Source organism: Cyanistes caeruleus, chromosome 20 (genome assembly GCF_971803275.1).
Source record: "Cyanistes caeruleus chromosome 20, bCyaCae1.hap1.1, whole genome shotgun sequence".
Lineage (NCBI taxonomy): Eukaryota > Metazoa > Chordata > Aves > Passeriformes > Paridae > Cyanistes > Cyanistes caeruleus.
Window position 1 is genome coordinate 4,413,391 of NC_141720.1, and position 27,882 is coordinate 4,441,272.

General features: G+C 46.6%; 1 protein-coding gene across 10 annotated transcripts; it reads right to left on the reverse strand.

The window, feature by feature from the left end:
• Positions 1–832: 832 nt before the first annotated feature.
• SLC25A25 (solute carrier family 25 member 25) lies at positions 833–27,763 on the reverse strand. 10 transcript variants are annotated; one of them, XM_086857918.1, is made up of 12 exons: positions 27,448–27,763; positions 25,759–25,894; positions 7,883–8,009; positions 7,709–7,796; positions 7,233–7,268; positions 6,821–6,932; positions 5,990–6,148; positions 5,084–5,236; positions 4,874–4,981; positions 4,471–4,638; positions 3,827–3,977; positions 833–3,377 (listed from the first exon to the last, which is right to left on the reverse strand). In XM_086857918.1, exons 2-12 carry the CDS (start codon positions 25,798–25,800, stop codon positions 3,193–3,195), a joined length of 1,329 nt encoding a protein of 442 aa, XP_086714044.1. In that variant the 5' UTR covers positions 25,801–25,894; positions 27,448–27,763; the 3' UTR covers positions 833–3,192. The 10 variants fall into 10 exon arrangements, with proteins under 10 accessions (XP_086714044.1, XP_086714045.1, XP_023793867.1 ...); XM_086857919.1 differs by lacking the exon at positions 27,448–27,763 and adding an exon at positions 26,212–26,545; XM_023938099.2 differs by lacking the exon at positions 25,759–25,894.
• Positions 27,764–27,882: the final 119 nt, after the last annotated feature.

Consider the following 27,882-nt stretch of genomic DNA (forward strand, 5'->3'; position numbering starts at 1 on the left):
CAGGGAATTGTGGAAAGTGAGAAATTTCCCCCTGAGCTTGCTTTTCTGCAGGATAAAAAGTAAGTTCAGCCCATTCCCTCCAGGTCTCAAGGCACAGGTGCCCAGCCAGCCCTTGTTTCACCCACCTCTTCATCAGCTTGTGATGTGAAACTTCACTCCCCAACCTCTCCAGAGGGCAGCATCTCCTGAGGGTATGCTGGCAGCAGCCTCCAGTGTTGGTCAAGGGCCCATCTCAGCTGACACCACTGGAGAGCTGTGGCTCAGATTACAAAACTCCAGGCTTTATGAGTAGATTTATAGCTGAATAAAAGCCTTGAATTACAGTAGGAGACATAAGGAACAAAAAAAGGCAGTCTGGCCCTCACAGCAAGTTTTGTTAACCAAATCAGAGGCCACTTGCACTTCCAGCTATGGCTCCTGAATGACCTTCCAGGGTAGCTCCTGGCTGGGTTGTTATTCATGAAAAAAACTTGTACAAAGCCTTTATTTTGAAAACTGTGTAAGCCAGGTTCTTTCAAGGGGATAATTGGACAGCAGAGTTTTCAGCTTTTCTGGGAAATTCACTTCTCTGAACAGAGTGTTGTGGATACTGCAGAGATGAGCAAAGTCCAGCAACACTCAGAGACAGGTAAACAGTGTCTGAACATCCCTGACTCATCACCACTATCATCAGCCTTGATTTTGCTGGCTTTGTTTTTAACAAGTCTGTTCTCCCAGGTCCTCATAATGAGAATTCTTCCCAGTGTCAATGTCCTTGGTGAAAATAAGCCCAGGAAGAGTCTGGCCCTAAAGAGCACAAATAAACCACAGAAAAAGAACTGGAGACGTGATATCTCTTTATCAGACCTTTATTAGCAGACTGTTCCCTACATGAAGAATCCGAGTTAGATTTGCATTATAACAATTTGTGGTTACAGCTACAAAGATGGTTGTCATTTTGCATTGATTTTTGCATTCTGATATTCATATTCTCATTAGGCCACACTGGTAGGAAGGAGCCACTGCAGAATTTATGACAGGTCTCAGGAAGAGGGGGGTGGGAAAAAAATCATATCCCTAATCCACTGTTGGTTAGATTTCCACGTGGCTACTACTGACAGCACTGAAAGTCAAGGCAGAGTCTCACCTAGGAGACTCTCCATGAACCACCAAAATCTGTCAGAAAAAAAGCAGTTGTTGAGTGCTAGCAAATCCTTTTCCAATTTCTCACACACATCTCCAGTGTCCTCCTGCATGTGATGAGCACTGGCACACAGCAGCAGGGTCTGCTGATCCAGCCTCAAAGCACAGCTGCAGCAGCTCGTGTCCAAGTGCAAGTTTGCTTCCATCTCTCTGGAAATGTGTATTGTCTTTAGTCCCTGAGATTTCTCTCTTCCCCCCTTACCTAAAAACTCCCCCAAGCGCTCTTAATTAACTGTTGTGACATCCAACATCCACAGACCTTCCACTTCCCCACTTCAGCCATCCACCCAAAGCCTTTCTGCCGTGCACAGAGGCGATTCCAAGCTAAGGCAAGCCTCACAGTGCACCCTCTCCCCAAGGTTCTGCTTCCTCATCTGCTCCCTTCTTTCCTATGGCTTCTTGCTACAGAATTTCTCTGGGCTGAGGTCCTCCAGCAACAAACCCAGACATGGGAAAGGCAGTTCAAGCCCCAGAGGGCAGGTATACAAGTGACTTCAGCATCCCTCCCCACGACTCAGCTGTGTGATGTGAAAGAACTAATAGAGAACTTTTTAAAACAGGAGAAATACGAGCACAGTAACAATATTTAAACAAACCTATAAAAATAGTGTGACATAACTCTGTTCAAATAAATACAAAATAAATATGCTTTAAGCAGTAAAACAGTGGAATGCAACACTGGTCCATTTTACCCAAAATGAAAAGTTGGGTGAGGATCTCCCAGGCCTCAGAAGCTGGATCCTATTAATTAAAGCAGCCCATAACGCTATCAGAGAAATTTTAAAGCCATCTCTTTCCCTTAGCCTTATGAAAAGCACCCTTTGAAAGACAAGCAAGCATGTCTTCAGGACTGAAAGCTCACCTCTCCCAGTGACAGCCAGCCCCTCTCCCTACCACCCCTTCCCACAGCAGACATTCCTGACTTGGGGCCTCTGTCGCACCAATGGAAACCCGAACATCCATCTACCAAGAGGTCTAAAGAGATAAGATAGCAGCATAGGCACGGGGTTTGGAAAAGGCTCACGAGCTCTCCTTGGCACCAGGCAGGATGGAATTCAGAGGTCCATGCAACGCTGCACAGGGGCTCTCATGTCGTGCTGGGAGCACAGCTGCACAGGAGCTGTGAGTTATTTTGTCTTTGCTCACTAAAGCCATGCATCACAGTGCCGGGCAGCCCAGGGCTCTCCTGCCTTCCCCTTTCCAAGCCCCTGCAGAGAATAAGACAAGCCAATCCCGGCATGCAAAGGATACAGGCATGCAGGCTCTAGTCTGCTGCTTCTGTTAGTAAGTGCATCTTGTTAGTGGGTTTGAGACACACTTAAATCTATAAAAATAAATAATCCTAATTCTTCATCAGGCTGGCTTAAGCAACCTTCAGCCTGGCTGGATAAACCACTGCCCACCAGCCCTCCAAACCAGTACAGATCAAAATTGCATTTCATGTCAATTCTTGGAAGCAGAACATGAATGTTTCCCACCCAAAGGAATATTTGTAAACATAACAAGCCTGGTGTGGCAGCAGCTCCTACACAAGGTTTGTACAAATTTAAACAATGGGTAGGAAGTTAAACAACTGAATGGAAAAAGCAGCTCTCTGAATGGAAAAAGAAGCTCTTTCAGCAAGTCAGAAGGTGCTCATCTGTAGGCAAACAGCTCTGTACAGGCAACACGCTGAGAGCAGACTTGTAGCCCAAATCTTTGCTACTCTGTCATACTGCTGGGAACTGACCTCAGCAACTCCAGCCTTAAAATCTCCCAGGAGTTCATCTCCTGGCCTTCTAAAAGGCCCAAGGAAAAGGACCCCGTGATGGTTTATGTGGAGTTCTGAGTAGCAAGATGGCAAAGGACACCAGATCCTCCCCTCCCCCTCCCTTACTGACTCACAATCTGAGATTTCACAGCTTTGCTTAGTCAGCTTAGTGTCGACACATTCACAGAATGAGAGATGGCTTATATGTCTTGGGATCGCATCCCAAGATTTCAGAGTTCCGAGTCCTCAGCAGCTCCTGGTCACCGCGAGTCCACGCCCAGAGTCATCTTCAAGTTTTCATAGACCACATAGCTGATGCTCACAGCTGGGATCACCTTCATGAAGTTGGGCGCCAGACCCCGGTAAAGCCCAAACGCTCCCTCTGTCTTCAGAATGTGTTTGAACAGTCCCCTCATGGTCACTTCAGGAGCACCCTCCACTGAAGCTGCAACAGGGAAAGCCACAATAAATAATGCAGCCTATGTAGTGAGAACACTTTTGTTTCCAAGAGCAGATCTGATCCATGTGCTTTCAGATGTTCCCAGAGCAAAGGTGCTTGGTGGGGGACAGCATCAACTTCTCAGCTACCCATTCCGTGCTCCACATTGCAAGCACTTTCTCTGAAAGTACTCTGAAAGGGCTCTGCAGATGCCTTCAGCCCAGAAATGCTGATCAGAGCAAAACAGAACCTCTGTCCTGGAGGTCCTTGGCCACAGAGGTTAGAAGGGCAGCACAAAGTTCACTATCCCCTTGCAGCATCACAAACATGGGCATGGGCTGCATGGCTCAGCTGCGTGGGCCAGCTGAGGCTGTTGTTGCAATGTTTGCTCTAGAGAACCTTTAGCCTTGCACAAAAACAAAGACAGAAGTTCCCACTGTTCCAAAAGTTCTCACCTTGGGCCTGCATGCGTGTCCTCACAAGGGCCAGTGGGTAACTGGCAAGCTGTCCACAGGTGCTGGAGATGGTGCCACAGGCCAGCAGAACAAAGACCCCAGGGTCAGCACTGTTGACAGCGTAGCGTTGCAGCCAGGTATTTTTCAGAGTCTGGAAGGAACAAGCCCAATATTAGCAGGGAAGAGGCAAGCAAAGGAGTATCACATTTCATGAAGGACCCAGAGTAAAAGCCAGAAAGTTCCACGCAAGTTCAGCCAGAAGCACAGGGCTTCCCAAATCCTTTTGAGTTACTGCTGCTGTAGGGCCTGGAAGAAATCCCTTCTGTAATTTTTTGCAGTTTTCTTGTAAATAGAAGAAACAAGGGACCATGCATGATGCTGACTATGGTTTATGAACTAGAATCATCATACTGAATTATCTCTTAAGCCATTTTTGGGTAAAAGAATACATTTGCTCCCCATAAGGCTGCTCAAGAAAGCTTTGATAAATTACTTCTGTTGTGACTGATAGGTCTGACAAGGCCACACAAGCAGCACAGCCCTACAACAAGTCAACAATAACATAAAACATTATATAATAATAACATAAAACATAATATAATAATTGTTAGGCTTAACCTAATAACAGGTAAAAGGCTTCATACCTCATAGACTGCCAGGTCTATACCAGCATATGGAATGATTCCCAACATGTTGGGGATGTAGCCTTTGTAGAAGGCAGCCATTCCTTCCTTTGCAAGGATGTTTTTGGCACAATCCAACATGCCTGAATATTGTCCTGTCTTCCTTAGAGCCATCCGTGTTTTCAGAACCTAGAAAATAAGAAGAAATAGCATGAAGGCCTACAGGAGAATCAGCAGGAGAAAAATGTACAGACAAAGTCATTTTTAGGAGCACAGCTGTCAGGACCACAGCAAGTGTCCTACAAGCAGTACTGCTTGCTACCACCTCATTAATTAAATATCACAGTGCCGGTGTTCTATCCACATCTTCCCATCCCTTCCCATCCCATCCCTCCTGGGCTGCACTCTCAGCCTCCTGCCTCACCTCCATGGGGTAGATGCTGCTCTGGGCAATGGCCCCAGCCAGAGAACCAGCCACGAGCCGCTCGTGGATCCTCAGCATTTCCTGGTCAGTACCAATGAACCGCTTGATCTGCAGAAGCCAAAACAGACAGACATTGAGGCTCCACGATTTCTCAGCCATCATTTTCTTTTCAGCTTGTCCTTCTGCAGTCACAGCTGTCTGTGCCCTCACCTGCTCATAGGCCATGAACTTGATGGCTGACTCGGGTGCAATCTTCAGCACATTGATGCCATTCCCTCTCCAGAGTGACCTTGGGCCACCCTCCCGGATCATCTGAGTGAAGCCGCCGATGATGCACATGTTGTTACTGCGGGAGGCGTGAACCTGGGGGAGAGGGACAAGCCTGGATTAGTTCCAGTCCCCATTACGACAGTGCAACGTTTTTCTGTAATCCAGGGACAAAAGGGCGCTTTTTTATTTACCCAGAGATTTGCCAAGGCTTTAATCCCTTCCAGATAACTTCTACAATAGGGAAGCAAGCTTCTTTTCTTTTTTTCCAAGTCTAGTGTTAATTAATCAATCTAATCAATATCTCCCTCTGGAATGGGAGGAAAGGTTAAACAGGCAACTTGGTTTTTTCCCATACCTAGCATAGGATCAACTACCCAACAAGTTCTCAGCTGGTTCAAGAGCAGGTGCAGTAACAAAGCAGGCTAAAATCACAATCTTCCAACTCCTTTCTAATGCTGATAATACTGAATACAAGCTCTGTCAACTGACCACCACATTCACTTCAACTCTCATGGCCTCAGGGTCTCTCAAAGGAACACAGGATTTTATCCTGTTTCACCAAAACCTAAGTTTTCCATAAAACTGTCTTACTACAGACAGTTTTGACATATCTACCTCTAAAAAGATTGTCTGTACTTTTTCTAGGCAATGAATAATAATTTTTTATATTACTTTGATCACTCAAATATTTCAAAATGTTTCTAAATATAGCAATAAAAGAATGACAAGACTAACATTGGCCAGAGTGCTGTATTGTGTTAATGAATATTATCACCTCCCAGGTAACCATAAATATTGAAGGAATCTGCTCAGGTATTTAAACAAACTGGAACTGCTCCATCATACCTGCATGAGCACTTTCAAACGGTCCAAGGGAGCTGTGCAGGTTCTGGACACGGCACCAGCACCTCCACCTGCAACCAGATGCCTCCACCACATCCCTGTCTGCCTCTCCTCCACTGTGAACTCATCAGGGACGGTCAAATTCTCTCCTACATCAAAGATCTGCAAAAGGAGAAGGTGTTAATGCCAAGGTTTTACTGCTCTTTATTAGCACCAAGTGCTGAAGTACAGGATATGCTTATTCCAAGCCAGCAGCTTATCTCCTGCCACTAACTGCTGTGCCTGGCCACAGGAGCTGCCACTGCTAGAATGTGTCACAGGGGAAACTGTTAAGATTTCTCTCCAAGAACCTGGCAACTGCTGAACATTTGTCTACATCAAAATACTGTCAATATTTAGGAACAAACTGACCAACTGCAGGCAGCTGCACAGCAAAAAAGCTGGACCTCTCCAGAACCTTCCAAGCTCACAGCCAGTCAAATCTCATTACATACTATTCATGTGCAGACAACTCCAGGAAGGATGGATGCCTGTGGAATCAGATTCTAGTTTTAACAGGTCCTGAACCAGCTGGGGCTGGCCACTGGCAAGAGCTCCTGGAGGTGCACACCAAGAGAACACCCTCATCTCCCTGAGTACTGTGCCCACAGCTGTGACAGTGATAAGTGGCAAGATTACAGCAGAGGACAGGAAGCAATTGAGCTTCCAAGGCTACAGAGAAGCTATGAACCATGAAGAGAAAGATAAGGACTGCATAGCAGCTCCTGGAGGTCAGGACTTGGACCACGAAGCTGGGCAAAGACTGGGACCTGTTGTACAGGAGCTATTTCTTACCGTGGAGTGCTTCCAGTACAGGATGATTTCAGGAATGTTCTCCACGGGGTGCAGCAGGTGATAGTCTCTCCACTCATTCCAATCAATTGTCATTGTCCCATTTTTATCCATGCTAAAAAGATTGATCATCAGTTGAGTACAGACTCCCACTGGGTGACAAATTCCTCCTCCCCTTCCCTTTGATTATCCAGGCCTACACCAAAAAGAGCTTTGCAAAGCAACTAGTAGAAGACTTCTAAAGAGACACAAGACAAAGGTAGGAAATCTTTATTTCACCACACAATGCTGAGGTAGAAGTGGGCTCTCTCTTTCCTCCCCTCTCTCTCCCTTCTAACCAGCCCACAACAGTATTTGCAACCCCTCCTACCAAATTCAGGGACATAACTGACACTGAAGGGAAAATAATACTTACTAGGTGACAGGACCCCAGAAGTGTCCCGTCCTTATTCTGACACACAGGCAAACACACAGAGGGAAGGTAGCAGAGGAAAAAAAAGAGGAAAAAGAACAGCACAAATAAGTGGTTGTTAACCTGTTAGTGCCACATGCATAAAGCACTCAGCATTTCCAAAGAGCAACTGCACAGTCCCTCTCCAAAGCAGCAAGCTCAGGGCAGCAGGACAGTCAGACAGGGATGCAAATCAGCTTAGGTGCAAGCACTTCTCCTCAACAGGGCAGGGAGAGACTCTGGCAGTAAGTCTCAATAAAGCATTATGATTTTATAATGGCACGTCAATTCACAGGGAAAAATCAAAATGGAAAGTAATAGGAAAAAAGGGAGGAACCAAAATCTCTGGAAAGTGCATACAGAGGAAAAAAAGACAGGTTCCATGTCCCTATATTTCTAGCTCCCTCAACATAAAACAGAAAAACCAGGGGAATCTTCACCTCTTCAGTATTTTCTCAGCCTGCTGTTCAGAGATCTTGACTCCCAGGTCCCGGAGAGACTGGACAATCTCCTGGGCATCGATGCGGCCTGCAAAGATAAGCCAGTGAGCTCAAGCACACATATTACAGCTAACACGTGTACCAGTCCACCATGAGCATGACAAAGGTGTTTACCATCATTCTTTTTATCCAAACTCTTGAAAACCAGTCTCAGCTTCTTTTCATGGTCTTGGAGATAGTGAACAAATTCCTCAAAATCCAACTGTCCGTCCAGGTCTTTGTCTCCAGCCTTCACAATTTTCTGTTCAGAAAACAACCGAGAACTGTCAGCTCCTTTGTTCATTCAGACAGATCCATCCCCTCTTCTACCATATTTGAAAAACATTTCCCACACACCTTTAACCTTTTCTCCAAAAAGTAGCTGACAGAATTGTAATTCTTCTAAGGGAGTTGTACAACACAGTAGCGTAGAAAAGTCACCTGATTCCAACTGTTTCCCAAAGTCCATTACACAGATGGAATGCCTCATGTTTTTATCAGGGATATTCTGCTAGTGTCATGTGTTTAATCTCAGGACTGTATCTTAATTAAGTCCTTGTGAAGGTTCTTGAACTAAGTATGAGTCAACAGATTTACCAAGCAAGTGAATCACAAAACTTGAGTTAATAAAAGAAACTGAACAGGAGAAGGAATTTCTTGCCTACTACAATCCTTACAGAAGTAAGCTCCCTCTGGCAGTAACTAACTTCAACCAGCAAAATCCTGTCCAGCTCTAGTGAACACAGCCAAAGATAAAAACCTTTGTGAACTGGTTTAGGCACCCTGAAGCTATGTGCTTTAATTACACAAGTTTCCATGAGATGCATATAGAGCAAGAATAGGTTCTTAGGAGGACAAAGCTAAAATCAAGATCAAACTGTGCCAGACATCTAGGACAAGGTAAATGACTAATTAACTCACTGCAACTGCAACTCACTGAGGCAATAGCCCATGGACTGTCCTCTCTAGGGGCACATGGCTGAATGTTGACAGGTGAGGTGATCTCCAGACTGCAAGAATGTGGCTCAGGGAGTTCCTATCCCCCTTCTGGTTAAGCCACTTGCCTTTGACAGCTTTTAATTCTTTTTCCAACATGAACCAGTGAGCAAGACTCAATGAGGTGTGATTCAGTCTAGTGCATCACCCAAAGTTTTGTTTTAATTCTTGTAACATTTATGTTAACAGCAGGTGGGTTGTTAAAGAAGCTCTGAGCAGAGATGAAACACTGGGTTAACCCTCTGTTTACCAGTATCTTGTTCAATATTTAAGCTTCAAAGTATTAGGCAAGCCTAAACTCACTGTGATACATCCTCAGTCTATGACCACCAGTCCCCTTCATAAGCCATAAGTCTTTATTTCCATGTCATTTTAAATTACTTCAGTACTAAATAATTTGCTATTGGAACGCTCTCTCTCACCCACCAAGTCCTGTCTCTTTAGCCCTAATGCTATGAGGATTATCCCTAATCACTTTATGAACCTTAAATAAGAAAGTGCTGTCCCAGCTGTCCTGACCTCCAAGGCATGCCCAGTATTCCTCACCTGCCATTTATCATATGACCGTTGTGAAGTTCAGACACGACCTCACATTCAACTTGTAGGCTAAATATAGACCAACACCCCTCTCCTGTCAGCACACTGGGCTTGAACAGCTGAATCAGGGCTTCCCTCTCACTAACAACCCCCCACAAGTTGACAGGCATCAATAATTCGGAGGCACTGTAAGAGAGATGTGACTGTGCAACTGCTCTCTCTCTCTCTCAGCACACCCTGACAGCTGCAGAAATGCACCCTGAGTGATCAGAGACCGCAGGCAATAAAAGCTTTGCCCTGTTCACCCTCCTCCCCAGCAATCACAGCACAAAAACGCTGCCTGCCCGACAGTAACCCACAGCACACGTGTGAGGGGTGAGAAAGGCAAGCTCCCAGCATCTTCTCTGGAGGTGTGAACAAATATCTGCCTGCACCTCTTCACTTTCAACAGCAAACATGAAATCTGGCCATTAACAGTTATTTTGGTTGCAGAAGTTCCTGTGGTCACCTGCAGTCACAGTCCCTGCAGCACACTGTGGGAACCCACACTCCTTCCAGCCTGCTGTCCATGTCTCTGCAGAGGCATAAAAAGCCTCCCCTGCTTGGCTGATCAGTATTCAGCTCTCTGGGCTCCTGATAGCCTGATCATGAAAAAAAAGTAGCAGCAAGCTGAAGGCAAGAGCTGTGATACATCAGGATGGAGAACTCCATGGATTTAGTGCATGTCCCTTCCACAGCAAAGCAGAAGGTTCTTGCATAACCTTCCCCAGCTCAGCCCACCCACCCCTGGCTGAGTCACTCCCACAGAGCTGCTCTCCTGCTCACAGCACAAACCTGCTCACCTTCACCAGCTTCAGCTGACTCCACATTACTGCCCTGCTGTCAGAAGAAGGCATGTGGAAGGATGCAAGAAAGAGGAAGAGGATGTGAAGTGCTGTATCTGAACAGACCCATAGAAGCAGAAGACTCCATAGTTTGGAAAACCCATCTTTTCTATTTAACTCATATCAACTGGTTTAAACAGTCTTAGAGGCACAGAGACCTCACCCAATTCAAGATAAAAAAGTCAAAAAGAATTCACTCCACACCTGTTCATCAATCCCTGCCAAGGAGCACAAGAAGCGTTTCCATGCTTTATTCAGTTATTACAACAGAGCCTTCATGAACTTCTCCCCCTCTCAAGGGAGCCACTAAAGGTATCAGACACCATCCTTCCATCACTCCCTCCCTCCCTTCCATTCCTCTCTCAGGGCCATACCTGCTTCCACTGGCGGTAGGTGGAGAATTCCTGGGAAGGAATGAAGAGGCTGAGTCGGAAGATGGATTTGAGCTCTGCCGGCAGCCCCTTCGACTCAAAGTACTCAAACTCCGTCTGCCTCTCCCCAAACACCGGCACGTACAGACAGAGGCAGAGCATCTTTCTGAGCCCAAGACTCAGCTGCCCTGCTCAGTCCGACTAGCAAGGAAGTGAAGTAAAACCTGAGTGATTCCCCTGAGCTAATTTCAGCACCTAGTGGAAAGGAAATGCCAGCGAGTCTCATGACACATGCCTATGAGTGAGCCCGGCTCCAGCGGGATTGGCTGCACAAACCCTGCCCTTCTACTTAAAAGGGAAGCCGGGGCTGTTCGGTCCCACCCAGCCGATAGGAAGGAGACACGTGAGCTGCCTCCCATTGCTCAACACCTGGCTCCCATTAAACCCTGCCACCTTACATCACACTCGCTGCCAGTTAACTCTTACTGGCTGTCTCAAGCCAAGACGCTTTGGCCAAGGGCCAGGACACTCACTTGCTGAGCCTTACATCCTTGTCAGTCCTTTTCTGAACCTATTCTCACCGCTGTGGGGATTTACACAGTGGGGACCAGTCTTGATCACAGCCTCTCCCATCATGCAAACACACAAGGACTATCACTGTCTTCTCAAAAATTATTTTTTTAAAGTGCAGTAAGAACAGGATGCCAGCCACTTACTGCTTTAATATACGTTTAGGATAGCTAGCTAAAGCAAGTTTTCCACTTTCACAAGGTTATTTTGTTATGCCAGAGTTGGCTGGCTTTGGTTGCAAGTTCTCCTGACAACATTTGTGCCAGTTGAGAGCAGACAACCCCTGCACACAAAGATCTCTCCCCTCTGTAGCAGTCCAGCAATAAAGCCTGTGCAGGTTTGTCATTGAGCCAAATACAGAGAAAATCACCCAAAGCAAGGGCAGGCTTCAAAACAGCCCCAGCTGCTTCTAAGCCTCCTAGCTAAGCATCCACACAGCAGTTACACCAGCTTAATATTTTTCATCCTCTTCTGACTCCAATTAAACATTGCAATCAGATATGTGCTATGAGAAGTGTCCTGGGCAGAACAACATTTTCCAGTTCTTCCCTTGACAGTTTAACTGCTTTGTAAGCGAGTTCCTGAGCTCTCATTAGGAGCAAGCCAGGCTGGAGGGAGTGTGGCACAAGCACCATTTAATGCAGGTATAATTACAGCTTTCTGAGCATTTGGTGGAGTTTGAGGTACAGGGTAACACCTAGCTCTCCAGAGAGTACCAATGTGCAGCGGGCAACAATGCCAATCAGGACACAGTCACTGACTGCTAACATGAATTTTAAATAAAGTTATAATCCTGTTATTAATCAGAGAGAAGCTATCACACAGGGAAGATACAAAAAGCCAATAACCCAGATGCTGTAATCCTGTCTGCACTAGAAGTAACAAAGTGTGTTTGCTGAACTGGTTCAAGCCAGCCAGGAAAACTGCCTTCCCCACTGCTGCGGACACAGCAACATTTTCTAGTGCTTGCTGTGTTTGAACAGAGTGCCTGGCAGAGCAAAGTCCAAGCAGCACTCCCCTCCTCATGCACAGGGTGCCTGTACGTCTTTACCATGGTATTTTGTCCTCTAAGGCAAAGCCAAGGTCTGTAATGAGCTGTTCATGGAGCTGCATGTCAATCACACAAACTGAGAATATTTAATCTGTGGCTCAATTTCAAGGATTTTTATTTTTTTTAAAGCTTAATGGGTCACGACTCACAGCAATTCAGTACCCTTGGGAGTCGTGACCTACAATGGTGTCCTCTGCCCTTCCTGGGGCACCTCACCTACCGTGGCACCGCAGCCAGGTTACCTAACCAGGCTTAACCTACTCCCTGCTGACGTCTCTCTGCATGAAAACTGGATCTTCTCAGGGACTCCAGATCCTCTTAAAGATCAGCTGCAGCAGCTCACTGCATGCATGCCCACAGCACACCCCAGCCTTCCCACCGAGTCCAGTCTCACTGCAAACAGCACCCTAATGATACCCACACCCCACTGCCCAACACCAGACACCCCCACCGAAGGGAGCAGAGCAGGCACCCCCAGCAACAGGTTGTAAGTGAACAAATCTAACTCGGATTTGCTTCACAAAGCCTTAAGATCCTCCGTAGTCCTTCCCACGAGTTGCCAAGCATCACTATTATAGCTGCTTGGCAGCTCAGTTGCTATGCCAACATGATGCAGATTTTCCTAAGAAACTCTGTTTGGAGTTGGCAGCTAGAGACAAAAGGCAAAATCGGCACATTTTAGGAAAAAAAGCCCTACTACCTACGTCAGAGGAAAGGAGAAAGCTAATGAGGTTAAAGCTGATTTTAAGCAGGGTATTAATTACAGGACAGTGAGCTAAGAAGGAGAGACAAATTACAAACGAAGTTTATATCAGCAATTCAGGTTATAATGACAAAGGGAACTTAAACAAGTATTAAGAAGCTTTTGTATTTCAGCTTAAAAAATCCTGGTAAAGCTGGAAATACTCAAGAGCCAGGCAGCTCTCCAAAGCTGCAGGGATCAGTGCTGCTGGGACACTGTTGTGGGGTCACTGCCCACATCTCGGCACACTCAGAGCCAGTGCCACTGCCCCAGCAGCCCAGGGCTTCAGGTGTCAGCTACAGATAGTACATCCCTCATTAGCACTGTCTATTCCTGATCAAACCAAGGACAGGGTACAGAGCTCAAATGAAGTCACTCCTCCCTGACATTTCCATCCACCCATTCTGCCACTGAAACTACACATTTTCTGGGCCATGTGGAGCCAGCTTGGCTAATATCCTCTGCAGCTCCTTGATGACAAGAAAAGTGAGCCATGAAGGAAGACAAATCCAGCTCTTCCTCCCTTTTAGAAAATTCATTTTCATTTTATTTATAGGATTTAGTTCTTTTAAATGCTGCATGAGTTACTAGTTTCCATACCCTGCCATCCCTGCTAACCTTTCCAAGTCATTTGTACTCTTCTAGGCATCTGCTTCATCACTGGTTTACTACATCACCTCAAAACACACCTCCCAAGGGATGGAAAGATGCAGCCATACAAGGAGCAAGAAAGTATGCTGTTTAATTCTGAATTTACTTAGCTAAAAAAAAAGGCCCTAAAAATATCAAGTACCAGCAAACGTCACAGTCACATAACATCCTCCTTCAGAGGCAAAACAGCTTTCTGGGCTCCAGCCCTATTGCTATAAGGTTTCACTGGGTTCTGCTGACTTGGTCTTGTTTAGTTTCTGGAAACTAGCTTATAATTAATTGGACAGTACAGAAAGTCCTCAAAAAGCACAGAGAGTGTACAGTGAATGAAGGAGGGGAGTTAATGATTTAAGAGACCCCAGCAGAGTAAAGAGCTGCAACCTGCCAAGACTTTGCCAGGGGAAGGATAAGGGACCAAGCACAGTAGAGAGCACTACGTGGTATTTGACATAAAGGTAACCAGGAAAGGTGACCTGTTCCACCGACAACACTTGGATCCAAAGTTACAAGTCCAGATGGTGACATCAGGGACAGATCATGCCTGTTTCCTGTGTACACAGATCCAGGGCCAACATAACACACTTGCAATCAGTATTTTCTCCCCATATTTGCAAAAACAGCCTCATGTTGAAACAGCTTTAAGCAGGCAAACATCTGAGGAGGAACACAGCAATAACAAGTGAAGATTGAAGAGCCAAGGCCAGGAAGCCCTTCCAGTCAAGTTTATTGATACACATCAATTCCTTACAGAAACCCCAGTACCAGGTGCGGTATTTTGTGTGTTTTTAGAAGGGAAGTAGTAACAGGTGTTTTAACAAAATGAAGTAGCCTACCAGTCAAGAGACTGCTCCCAAGGTCACAGCCAGCCAGTGGCAGAGAACAAAAGCCCCCACATTTTCTATTAACATAAAATAACACTGTTCACACTGGTTCATTATCTATCCCTAAGGCTGTAGAAGACTTTTCCCAACACTTCTCCTTCACACAGGTAATTGGAACACTGATATCTGATCGAGCACAAACAAGTCATTGCATCTTAACAAGTTACTGTCCATCAGCTGAGCCATGGGCTGGATGAAGCATAAACCAGCCCAAATCACAAGGTGAAACATATCTGCATAATCCTCAACAGAAGAGCTTTACACTGTGTTTTAATTTACAATCAGGGCAAGCTAAAATTACACAGTCACAACCTCCTGGCAGATGGGCAGTTATTTCCTGAGATGCAATAACTCCATTTTACCACATTCTTATCCTCTAGGTATTTCTCCATTAGCCAATCCTACAGTTCCTATGCAGAATTTCCCAGGGTCACACAGGAAAGAGGAGATTGGTATCAGCTTTCAGAGAAAGCTTTATTTCCAGGTGTGAACAGATGGACTCTCCCTGACTGAGAGACCATTGTTCTCTGGAAGACACCAGAGATTTTCAGCCCTGTAATTCCAAGGTTTTCGTCATCACTTCCTTCAGTTCTGAGCCTCTGTCCTTCTTCAACCTCTGTGCACCAAAGTCCTCCTCAAAACACGCATGCTCCTTTTTTGGAAGGGATGCACAGTGCTAACTGCTAAGGACAGAGATGAAGGCAAAAGTCCCTGCAGATTTTCCAGTCTGATTCAAGCAGGGAATGGCTTCTGCTCCCCAGAATGTGAAATGCCGCCCTGCTTGTTTCCATTCAAAACAGCAGCAGAACAGATATTAACCCCTCTACAATTTAAACCTGTTCATCCCTCATTTTAAAGAGAAAGCTCATAGCAACAACCATGCCCAATTCCCCGTCAAATAAGCTGGATCCTGAAAGTCACCCACCCCTATCCTTGCTGCAGCCCTTCAGTACCACCCCCACCTCCCACTCTTTGCAGGCCTAATGCCCAACTCCTTCCCCACTAATCCCAGGTCACACCCTTGGTTTTAAACCACATGTAGTCAGAGCTGCACCATCCTCAGGGGAGACAGGCAGCACTCCCTCCATTAAATAAGCCAGAACTGCAGTCGGCCAGCACTGTGCTGGGAGCTCCAGCACTAAACTAAGCAGCTTTTGTTTGCCTCCCCCCAGACAAAGCCTCACCATTTATTCTCTGCCAACTGCGCGCCCCCACCACCTCCCCACTCTCCCACCCCCTAGGAACTTCCCATCCTCACACAGATTTTAGTCTCTCCCTAATGCCACCTGCTCCCCAGGGACAGGCTTTACTCTCTTCCGGGCTCTGCCATTCAAACAATATAGCCAGTTACCCATTTACTCAAAACATGCAAGTTTTACCAAAGGATTGCCAAATTACCAGAGACTGACTCCAGAACATTGCAGGATGCATTTGATTCTTTGTTGGTCTCCGGTGCAGGGGTGGGACTCGCCACTAACCTGCATTATCATTCCCTGTCCTCTATCATGTTTTTTACAAGTTGCCCGGGAACCCTGAAGGCCCCCATATTCCCCCTTGCCCCTAAAACAGCATTTTTCTCACACACTTTGAACATCATGTTTGGAAGGTTAGATCACCTCCTCTCTTCAGTCACTCCCCTGCCCCCCGCCCCCTTCCTTTCTAGCAAGCACACAAGTTAGACCCTGCTCCCTTTTCCTGTTCCTCTCCCCCCTCCCCAAATTCACACACACAGCTACTCACACACTCCACCTGCAATACCCCTTCTCCCAGCAGACCACACACTCCACTGCCATGTGCACCAACCCCTCCTCAGGCCCCTGGATATCCCATTACCTTTGGAAAATGCTCTGCGGGTCCAACCACCAGTAGGATAGTTGGTCTCCTTTCAGTGGGATCAGTCCCTCTGTCCTGTGTCTTCCCCAACACCTTTGGCCCTTTCTCCCCGGGGCCTGGAAGTGGGGTGGTGTTTCTGGCCTCATCCTCTTTTTCATCTGCAGGACCTTGGCATATGGCCCTGGGAAGGAAGCTAGACAGAAAATGCCACAGGGTCTGCAGCATTGCTGCTCCAGCGAGCATCCCAGGCAGGGAAACCCTGAGCGCTCAGGAGCTGCCCGCTGCCAAGGATGATGTGACTGCACTACCAAGCACCCCCAAGACGGGAATCGGCACGGCAGCCAGCGGGAGGTTCAACCCAGCGACTCCACCGGCTCCGATTCTTTACAGACCGCTCCTGCGGACGCTTCCTGCCTTTTGAAATTGCTGCTACTGCAGTCGTGCCTGGCCTGACAAGCAGCTCATTGTACCAGAGCCTCAGAAATCTGATGGCAACAGACAAAGCACAAGCCCCCTGGCACGGAGAAGCCGAGACGCCGCGCTTTGGAGACTGCTCGCACAGAGAAGCCGAGACGCCGCGCTTAGGAGGAAATCTAAAGATGAACCTCTCCGAGAGGAGCTTCTCAGAGCTGCCAACTGAGATGCGCGTCCCGGCTCATCCCAGCGGCAGCCCAGGCGAGCAGCGATGCTGAGCAGCGATGCTGAGCACCCAGGCTGCGTCCCCACTGCAGCAGTGCCCAGCCAATCCTCGCTCCCAACACTGCGCTGCTCCGGAGCACGGCAGCGCGCGCAGCCGGCCGGGAGCGCGCCCCGGGCGCGGGAGGCCGCCCGCAGAGGAACGCGCTCGCCGGCCCCGGGGAGCGGCCGGAGCATGGGAGCCACTGCCCCACAGCAATGGGCAGCGTGCGAGGGATGCGTGTGGCTCGGCAGCTCCGGCCGCAGCTCTTTGTTAGGGCGGCAGATGGTTCTGCAGAGAGAAGCCGGCTTTGCCCAGCCATGGCCGCATTAACCTCTAAGTGCACTCTCTCGCCCCAGTCTATTATAGTCTCATCCGTGCCTACAATAGCTCTTTGGTGCTGCATTATGCTGCTGCCGCCTTTGGCTCCCAGCACAGCAAAGGCTCCCAGCACAGCGTTTATGGCCATTCATCAGTGAGAGCTGTGCTTCGACCATCGCTGGTGACATCTGGCCGAGCTCTGCTGGAGGAGCCTTGAAGCACCTAGTCAAAGGTAGGATATGAATACATATAAGCACAGGGACACATGATACTGCTTGGGTTTCTACAAGAAATGCCACGCTTTCCTCTGCTGCCACAGCAGCAGTTGTTGGTTGATTGGAAGCTGCATCGGCCTCCCACCAGAACCCATCCTGGGGGAACCCAGCAGCATTTTCCATTTTACAGTTCATCCACTTCATATTCCCAGATTCTTTGTGTCCACAGAGGGCACTGCATGCCTCGCTTCCAAAATACCGTCACTCTTCTGTAAGTATGGGGGTTTTTACAGGCAGAAAAAATTACTACAAACTCACAGCTTCCATCACCTGAGGCTCCCTACCCAACACAGCACAGCAAGAGCCACAGCAAAGGACCTCAGTTTTCAGCTTTAACTTTTGAGAGTGACAGACTGCAGGACACTTCTGGTATACAGATATTAGATGTGAAAATACAATCCAAAATGTAAAAGGTCTGCGAGCCTTAAGCAGCCAAGTTGCACATAAATTTAGAGATGAGCAAGTTCCCAAAAGTGATGTTATCATTGAATTCCTATAACAAAACTAAGTAATGGAAAAAGTGAGACAAGTACATAGAAGACACCACATTAAAAAAATTCTTCTGCAAATACACCAGAATTACTTAAGAAGAAAAAAATGCTTTTTAATCACAAGGTCTATGTACAGTATGCAACATAGTTTTTTTGTCTTAAAATTTGACACATACCAGAAAGTAACCACACATAAAAAATTTACAGAATTATGGAGCAGTAACGCTGGGGTGAGGGTGTGAGAAAGCTCTGTCCCTCTCTGAGGAATGACAGAGTCCGGTTCTAGTTGGGATGCAGTCAGCAGCTCAGGGCACAGGCAACAAAGACTGAGGAATTCTTGTCATGCCTCCATTACCCTGAGCTGCTGCCAGTCATCGAAGCTACAAGCACAAAAGTTAAACTACTTTCTAACACATAGTGAATCAGATCCTTTAAGATGACATTTGGAAGTTTTTAATGCTCTCAAGCCAAAGGAACAAAGCAGATTTTCTGAACTGGGCACAGTTCTTCAAAATCAGCTTCTATTGGCCTAAGGCTGTGGTTTCACAAGCAGCTGTGAACTAATCTGAAGCTTACTGCCACTACAAGTCATCTCACATATCCACTTAAGCCCTGCACTTACCTTGCTCCCATGCTCCTCTGACAAGCTCATTAACCCAGCCAAAAAACTGCACAGCTTTCTGCTGGGGTAACCACTTGAGGCAACTCATGGATGGGGTCCAACAAAGTGTGGAAAGGGCATCTGAGCTGCCTGCAGCAACAGGCAGGCTGCCCTGCCACTCACACAGCTACAAGTCACGATACAGAAGGCAAAGCACCCAAAGTAGAACTTGAGATTTGTCCTCTGTGGTCACTTAATACTCTCAAGGCCCTATTTAACAGCTGATGTTACCTGATACTGTTACAATTGTTCCCCTGAATTAGTATTAACATTAGTGGTGTGGACACATAAAGGACCCCCATCTTCCTTTGTTCATGCAGAGATTTCATAAGAAAATAATAATTTGTGCAAGAAATTAAATGCCTGGGGTGTAATTAAAGCGGAAACTCAGCAATGCTTCTTTGGCCTCTGTTCTCACCAAAGGAAACCTCAGAGGAATTCTGCCACCACGCTAATTCACACAGCTCCTTGAGAACAGACAATTTTCTAATCATATTTAGGGGGGGAAAAAAAAAAGCATTTATTTTACCAAGTGGGGAATTTTATTAGGTCAGAATAATAAACCTAGTAACAGCAAGATGATTATAGCTAGAAGCAAGACAACTGCACTCCTACAGGGAATTTGTAGGGAAGAATAACTCTACCAACACCACCATGAAGCCAGTCATTCACACATAAAAAAAAGATGTAATAAATACTGTAAGTCCAGCATGAAAGGTAACACAAAGGAACATGAGGAGCAAGAATTCACTTTTTCTAGAAATCATGAACGAACACCTAAGCCACAGTGAAATAGCTTTCCTAACCTCAGCTTCATTAGGAGACAGCTATTCCACCAATTCCAGCTGTTTATATGATCCAGACCTGGGATTTAAGGCAGAAAAAGCAGGAGGGCTGATCTGAATGCTGGCTCTCAGCCAGCTCACCAGTCACTGGGGACAGAAGGCGCCTGTGGCAGCTGGCCTCAGAGCCCTGCACACCAAAATGGATAGTCATTAGATAGCCTGAGCAGAAGCTGACAATAAAGAGCTGTAATCTATCCAAACGGAGACAAAAGAGAGAGAAAAACGAAAGACACTGACATATTTTGCTCAATTAAAGTATTTTCACTACTGCAAGCTGGCAGAGGGAGGTTATGTGTAAACCATAAAATGAAGGTATCTTGTACCCTTTTCAGCCATATCATACCTCCTGAGTCTAAAACTCAGTTTTCAAAGAGACACTTGCCTCTTCCAGGCTGGTATACCTGGCAGAAATTCACTTTAGCTCTAAGACAGTTCCTAGAAGACTTTTGAGTAAATGCACAGCATTTTCCTGCGAACATGTGAGCATCATCAACTTGCTAACATGGAAAAAATGTGAGAGGGAGAACAAAAAGAAAGGGGGGCAGAGGGAAGGGAGCTGTGCTGGGAGCAATGACCCTTCTCCTCCTCCAGCACAGGAAGAGCTGCCGGCAGTCTCTGGTTCCTTAGGTGACCCTGCAGGAATGAGCAGTGACTCATCTCCTTTGGGAGCCTCCTGGAAGCACCCCAAGGAGCCCTGCTGCCTACATGTGTGTGCCACCCAGAAACAGCACCCAGCCCCCAGATGGGATGGGCCACCATGACTCTACCAATTACCTCTCATCTTTTCAAATTTAATTTCTGACAGAGAAAAACGTTAAGTATGTCACTACTTCGCACTTTTTAGAAAGTTTAAGTTAACCCTGCACGGTGTTTCTCACACCATGACATAAAATCTCAATGTCTTGGCTACTGCTGCTTAAATTATTAAACTGTCTGGTGACATTCAAGTACATTCATATATTAAGGTGACACAGCATAGCTCAGAGAACACTACAAAACAACCCAGGTCTCCTTGGTACAGAAATCCTGGCACAAAGAATTAGCTACCCAAGCTGATATATGCAGACATCCACAGCCAGTGCCAAATACAAAAATACAGAGAGAACTGGCCAGGGAGGGGGAGCACAGAGCCATTGCCCAGGACAGAGAGTTCCATCAAGGTCATAGCATATTATAAAAAGAGCGGGAATTAACCAAGAGACAGGGCAACCTTAATACTCAGAAATTAGAAAATCAACTTCTTGCTGCAGCAGACAGTTAAGCAGGAAAACAGGTTGTGAGAAAGGATGGCCCCACAGCAGCCCAGGCCCAGGCCTGCCCCCACACAGTTCTCCTCAGGCTAAATGATGCAGGTTCACATACCAAGCAGCTTTGCCTTTCCAAGTAACTCATGATCTAAAAATTTCAACAATTTCTCTTAGAGCGGAATTCTCCACTGCAAACCACTTTAGCTGCCAGAAGCTCCCCTGCAGCTCATGACTTGGGAGTTGGAAAAACTCAGATATCTCTGCTGCCTTCCCAAACAGACATGAGTTATCACAGCTATGCTTCTCCACCCAAGACAAAGACTGGGCCATCATTAAACTGTGCTCATGTCCCACATTCACAGGGACAAATATAGCAATAGGACATGAACAAGAACAAAGACTCATTTCCCATTTGCTACAAGTAGGGCTGTAGGAAAAGCTCCCTCCCCCTTCTCCTCCTCCCAACACCGTATCACATTATAATGTGTGCAACCAAGAGCCCAGGGCTGCAGCACCACCATTTTGCAGGGCTCTCAAACAAAAGACCAAGTCCTTATTATGGCTTTGATGTCTTTTATTAATGCACACCAACCATTATTCTGCTCAATATTCAGCTAGATTAAAAATAAAAATGAAAAGAAACAGGGAGTATGCTGAAGTCTGGTGTTTTTTACCTGCTGTTATCTCAGTAATCAGACAACTCCCTGAAAGGAGTATTTAGCCACCCAGAAGTTGACCTCTTCTCCGAGGCAACCAGCAACTGGACAAGAGGAAATGGCCTCAAGCCACACCAGGGGAGGTTCAATTTGGACATCAAGAAGCATTTTTTCACTGAAAGGATTGTAATGCACTAGCACAGGCTGTCCAGTGATGTCACCATCCCTGGAGGTGTTCTCAAAACAACTTAGTGCTACGGTTTAGTTAATATGGTGGTGTTGCGTCAAAGGTTGGACTATCTTGGAATTCTTTTCCAACATTAACTATTCTAATAATCTGTGCAGATGAGGACAAGGAGATATGTCCACTACTTACCAAGGCATTGAGCCCTGGTCACTAAAAAATGCCCCACAGAACACACAAAGACCAAAACACTGCTGCATATTCTACACAGGCACAGTCAGCTGCTTTTGGATGAGTTTTGTTGTTTCATTCCACTCAGGCTGAGGGGTTCCTACAGGCAGTCATTTCCCTACAAAGTTCAGAACAGACCCCATCCTGTAGGAAGTAATACTGCAAGGCCAAATCAGTTATATTCAGGATGCCTTTCTACTTACACAATGCTGACATTTAAAATTTATATGCTCTAGTCAAAGTTGCACCTACATCTCTTAAAGGTCAGCCAGCAGCCCTAGGTCATTAGCACTGTGCAACCAGGACAAAGGTCTCTGCTAAATAAACCAGAGAACCGCCAGGCTTCTCCAATTTTCTGCAAGATAGGACAAAAAAACAATCCTGGAAGAACAAACATCCCTCAAGAGTTGTATACCTGGTCCTATATGTACCTAAAGCAACACCTGTCTAATCTGCAATTGTTTGTTTATACACGAGGGAAACATGCAGGAGCAAGTTTCTCCTGTGCATATTTGCCTCTAAAACCTGGCTCCCAACCTCCCTCTGAACACAAAGTGGACACACACTGCCCATTTCACACGTTAATCACACTAAGGCAGGGCTGACCAGAGACAAGTCTGGGTAAAGACTTTCACCAAGACAGTCTGAGATTCCCTGGTCCCCAGCACCCCTCTCCTCCTGCTGTCCCCACAAGACCTCTGGGTGCTGGCAGAGTGACAGCCTGGGGTGGCTGGGGTGACATTCCCTGTCCCAAAGCTGTCACTGTAGGGGCTGCTGGCCAAGGCTATTAATAACCAACAGTGTGCCCAGAAGTTTCCTTGTGCCAAACCCAAGGCCTGTCTTCTCAAAGCCTTTTCTGCAGCTGTCAAGAACTCATGTGATTGATTACAGAGTTCATTTGCGTCTTCAGCCTAAATCAGAGAAGGTAACAAACCCCAAATTCATACCAACTAACCACTCACCAGAGATTTGACAGTTTTGTCTGCAATTAAATCACTGACCTACAGTTCTGCTCTTGCTCAAGTGCATGAGAACAGGGCCTCCATCAAACCACACATTTCATAATTTACAAAGAGCAAGAACAGGCCTCTACTCCCTACAGACCCAGCAAATATGATCTGTTTTGCTTATTATTTTAATTTAATTAGCATGTTATTGAAAATGGTTTCACCTTGTATTAAAACTGGCTTGAAGTATTCACAAAGGGTAATCCTTTGGGATTAGTAAGGAAATGGGTGGATGAGAAGTTGTTGGCAGCAGAAGGAAGGTATCAACTGGAATATCAAACTGTAACAATATTTGTCTGATACAACTTTGTGTTGCTCAACCCTTCACGATGAATTACAAAATCTCCACAAGTGCCCCAGCAGAATGCAGGACACATAAACCATGAAAATGTGATAATGCATAAATGTATATAGGTTTGGAGACGTACTGTGAGATCTAAATGAGAGCTAGAGAGATATTCCAGTCCAAATTACAGAACAGTATTAGAATTTTGCTCTTTTTATCATAAACTGACTTCTGTAACACAATAAAGACTCAGGTCCTCCAATTTCAGACGGCTGTGAATGAAAAACAGGTGAAAGCATCACAATGGAAAAAGTCCCAGCTCCTTTTGCCCCTTACCATTGCTAAGAATTGCAGTACATTGTGAATAGTATAAAACAGAGTATTCAAATGTGCTGAAGAATAAAACAGTTACAGAAACAGAGCCTGAGAAGAAGAATTAAATGACGTCATGACAGAAGATAAAGTATTGATCAGAAACAAGATTAAATTTCTTTATGATTGCAACTGCTGTGGTAGAAAGAGTTTCTCAATCCATCCATGGAGTCACTTGCGAAAGAGCTAACTGATCTATTATCCCAGACATGGACACAGCTGCAAGAGTCCAGGGACACACTTAAAATGCAGAGCTGTTCAGAAGAAAGGCCTGACGCAAACAGAACACTGCAGAGTCCAGCTGCAGCAGCACAGCTTTGCTTCTTCAGTACATGGGAAAAGTGAAAAACAGACCTTGGGGGGAAGTTTGGACAGCAAGGACCTGAAGATCAAAGAGGAGATATGGGGCTAATGAAGATGTGATGAAGGCAGATATCAGTAGCCTGGGAGCTGATATAGTTTTCCATGGGGAAGCTGATACCAAGGGAGCAATCACAGTCACATATATGAACTTAGGAGGGAAAAGTATCACAAGACCAAGGAGGACATCTCTGTTAGTTAGAGGAGAGGCAAAGAGGACACTGGGGACTGAAAAGAGACAAGGGTTATGTTTGCTCTGTTTCTTAAAGTGAACTGGTCCAGCAGAAGATGCTCAGCACCACTACAGAAGAGGCAGCTGTAGAAAAAGTTCACCACTTCAGTCTGTCTCTAAGCAGCTGGGATTAATTCCACCAGTTCAGACTGTCTGGAACTTCAGCAGCAGAGCTGGTTTTGGAATGACACTCCAGCCCTGCAGTTAATCAGGATCAGTAGGAAAACAGTTATATTAGCAAACACACAAATATTACCATCACACATTCTTTCAGCAATAGGACATCTCCAGATACAAAGTAGGAAACGGTTCTGTTTCAGCAAATTTCCATTAAGTGCATATTTCAAGCTCCACAGGTCTATATAAAGTCAGAAAGCAACAGTAACAGGACACTGACCATCCCATAGGTAGATGAAATAAAAGCAGTAAAAGACTATCCCTTCACACAGTGGAACAAGAAAGGCTTTTAAAAAATTCTTCACATGGTTATCATTTTACTGCCCAAACAGAGTGAAGTATGTGGATTGCTTCATGCTGACCAGTGCAAACAAGCATTTCGTTACAAGGCTCACTGGTTTGGCACACTGTATTTGTCAATTGGTTTAAAGATAACAACATGGGTTAAAACAAAAAAAAAAAAGACAAAAAAAAAACAAGCATCGTTTACATAAGCAAATTCCACCTCAAAGGACATCTGAGTACAAGCCCTTCTCTCCCCCACCACAGAAAGCCACCTCTAAAAGAGAAGGCAGCAATTTTCCAAGAATGCCACAAAGGGTTTTATCTCAGCAATAACTCTCAAGCATTGAAGGAGCCAAAATATTACTCATTTTCTTTTCAAGTTTAGCCCAAAAGTTATTGTTACCACAAGGACTTTTAGCCTACTGACACAGGGAGATTAGCAGCCCACAGCTAAGATTGGAGATAACCTCACTTTACGAGCCCAATGTTTTCTCCATCTGCTCCCAAATGTATCAAATGTACTGCTGCATGGAAGGAAAATTAAAGTGCACCAGAGGCACCAAGTATTTTACTAATCACAAGCAATCCTTGTGATTTATGCCTAAATTGGTCTCCAAACACCGTGCTCGATAAATCAGAAAGGTTTTCTATCTTGACACTGAAGCACTTTCCTTGAGCGTGACCTCACATTAGTTAAGCATTGAGGTGCCATAATTAGCTAAGGATGGAGCAGAAAAAAGACTGACTTATTAATAGAACTGCCTTGGAAACAGGAAGTTTATTTGATTTCCCTAAAAATTGCATGACACGGAAGTTTGCTAGCCAGCTGAGGGCTGTTCCCACATTTTTAACTGGAACTTGAGAGTTTTGAACCCTGCATCCTCACTCTCAGTGGTTTTTACCCTGCTGAATGGGATGCTCTACCACATTAACAATGCTTTGCAAACTCTAGAATGGTTTGACTTGGAAAGGATCTTAAAGAGCACCCAGTTCCAACCCCCTGCCACAGGCAGGGACACCTTCCACTACATCAAGTTGCTCAGTGCCCCTTCCAGCCTGGCTTTGAACACTTCCATGGATGGGGCATCCACAGCTCCTCTGGGTACCCTGTGCCAGGGTTTCACCCTCCTCACACTATTGATGTGGAAGAGGAGTCAGAGTAAGGAAAGGGCTGAGGAACAATACTGACAGACAAGGGCTTCAGCAGAAAGACAGGATTGTTAAGCAGCATCCAGCCAGCGCTTCCCTCCGGCAGCGAGTTCCAGTCCCCGCAGAACGGTTCCTCTGTGCCGCTCCCGCAGCGCGCCAAGCAAAGAAACTCTCTGCTGGGAAGTAAAAACGCAGTTTATTTTAAGGTGCTTCCTCCTGGGCTAGGGAATGTTAGGCTGGATTGAATTACATGCAAAGAAAAGGGAATGCAAACAGAGGCAGGCATGCAGGCGTAAGCACAGAACATACTGGGTCATGAGGGACTTTTGCTAGAGGTCAAGGATTGGGCCCCACAGGTGGCAGCAGGTCAGTGTCAAAAGGACATGCACAGGTGACTTGTGGTAAAATCGGATTTACATACCCAAACGCAGCCAGCAGAAAACCCCCATGGCACTCATGTTATCTTTAGAAACAGCACAACTAAACTACTCACAGGATCACACTGCCAAGGAATTCTCATATTTTACAGCAGTTAGGAAGATGCCAACCAAAAAGGAATGTTAGAAGTTAAGATGCTGGAGAGTCAAAGCTAGAAAGGAACCGGAAACTCTGAAAAAGACTGCGCAAGTAAAGCACTGAAACTGGGGCACCACTCCCAGAACAGGGAGAGAATAGGAGCTGTCACTTGAATTAAGTATCTCTTCAGTGACTCAGAAGTTATTCTTAAACTCTTCTTCCTTCCTGTAGGACTCAGGTGGTGGCACATCCTTGGCTGCACCCATGTGTTTATCTCTTCTCTTCACATGATACTCAGCTTTTTTATGGCCCTGCACATAAAGTACAAGTGACTAGGTAGGGAAAAGCTGTGCAGCACTGAGGACCAATGAGCCCATTAATCATAGACATGTAAATAACACTAAACATAATTAAATAGACAGCATCATGTTAAACCTTGGAGCCCTCAGTGTACAGCATCACACAGAGCACTGTGAGTACAAAAGGCTCCCAATACTGAAAGAGAAAGCCAGAGCTGCATATTTTATACACTCCACGTGCAAACTACAGTACAGCAGCCTCCCTACGTTCTAAGATATTTTCAAACTCATAAAACAAACAAGTCTGGCATAAGCCATCCTGGGCAAACATAAGTAGCAACACGCTGCCAGACTCATATGAGGAACACGGTGATGGAATGGGACCTGCACAATTACCCTGACTGCAGGAATCGCTTCCAAAGGCCCTTCTATTAGTGTAAGTCAGCATGCAAGCTGCCCTGTCCGAGTCCTTTATGGTTTGTTTTTTTTCCTGTCCAAAACACTAAGGTTTTAATCTTAGTAATTACGGACAGTTAATACCGTACATGCCTACAGGTAGCAAGCAAGCTAATTCCTCCGGGTCTAGTGCACAAGCCGGCAGGGTGGCTTTGAGGCAAGGACCCTTGAGGAGCGGGGTCGTGTCGCATCCCACAGCCCCGCTCTCGCTCGGGGAACAGAACAGGACGCTAAAGGGTCGCAGGTGATGCCACAGTGCTACCGTGCACAGGTGCCACCGCTGCCCCGGCGAGACACAGCTGGAAGGTGTCCAGAGGCCACGTCCTGCTCCCGAGACGAGCACGGAGAGGGCTCTGGAGCGGATACGGGACGAGGGGAGCGATCAAACCCTCCCTCAGCCCGGAACGCGGGCCCGTTCAGCCCCGCCGGGCCAGATCCCACCGCCCGCCGCTGCTCACCCGCAGATCCAGCTCGGTGCGGTGCAGCCCGAGGCGGCCCAGCCCCACGGCCAGATCGTGGATGCAGAGCGCCCCGTCTCGATTCACGTCGAGCTTCTGGAACAGGGCGCGAAGACGGCGGTCCTGCTCGGAGGCCTCGGACAGCGACCGCCCGCAGGACCCCGCGTTCCCCCCGCCGCCGCTGCCGCCGCTCTCCACCGCAGATCCATGCGGGGATCCGCATGGGCAGAGAACGCCGCTCACAACCGGGGAAGCGAGAGAGCGCCGCGCCCCCGGCATGGCCGAGCCGCCACCAACCACCCCTCACGCCCGCGACACCGGCAAATGGCGCCGCTTCCGCCTTCGCGCCACGCGCCGTAGCCGCCACGTGACACCACGCGCCGGCCAATCACAGCGGGCGACACGCCCTGGACCACGCCCCGTGACGCCCACATG